This window comes from Bison bison, unplaced genomic scaffold, assembly GCF_000754665.1.
Source record: "Bison bison bison isolate TAMUID 2011002044 unplaced genomic scaffold, Bison_UMD1.0 scf7180017855989, whole genome shotgun sequence".
Classification (NCBI taxonomy): Eukaryota; Metazoa; Chordata; class Mammalia; order Artiodactyla; family Bovidae; genus Bison; species Bison bison.
Genome location: NW_011486562.1, coordinates 4,707 through 5,141, shown reverse-complemented (window position 1 = coordinate 5,141; position 435 = coordinate 4,707). Strand labels below are relative to the sequence as shown.

Here is a 435-nt window from a genome sequence, read left to right as displayed (position 1 = left end):
CACGTGGTCTTTACCCCTGACGGCCAGCGTGGCTGAGGTCTTCTCCTGCCCACACATGCACAAGTACTCCCCAGCATCCTCCACGGTCAGGTCACGGATCTCCAGCTCACACACGGCTCCCTCCTGCCTCAGGCTCACTCTGGCCCCGGCTCTGAGGGTCTCGGGCCCCTTCTTCCACTCCACGGGGGCCGCCTTGCTCAGCTCACAGCGCAGCTTGGCTGTGGCCCCTTCCACGGCCTCTTCCTTCTTCAAACCTTTTGTGAACTTGGCAGGCAGGGCTGGAGATGGTCAGAAAGACACAAACACTGTCACACTTTCTGAACACAGAGTCAACAGATGTGAACAGTGCACAGAAGACATAAAACGCAACTGGACTTGGCCCACCTGCTGGGGTGCCAGCACACACTGCGACTGTGACTTTAAAAGGTCCAGCTG

The 435-nt window shown here is 58.4% G+C and overlaps 1 protein-coding gene across 1 annotated transcript in view; it reads right to left on the bottom strand.

Annotated features, from left to right (window-relative positions):
- Positions 1–14: 14 nt before the first annotated feature.
- The window catches only part of LOC105002457 (obscurin-like), a gene marked incomplete at its 3' end in the record, with an annotated part of 5,093 nt that continues 4,672 nt past the window's right edge, over positions 15–435 (bottom strand). Inside the window, exon 2 of the mRNA XM_010859083.1 lies at positions 15–278. Coding sequence (XP_010857385.1) covers positions 15–278 — 264 coding nt within the window. The remainder of the gene's footprint in view (positions 279–435) is intronic.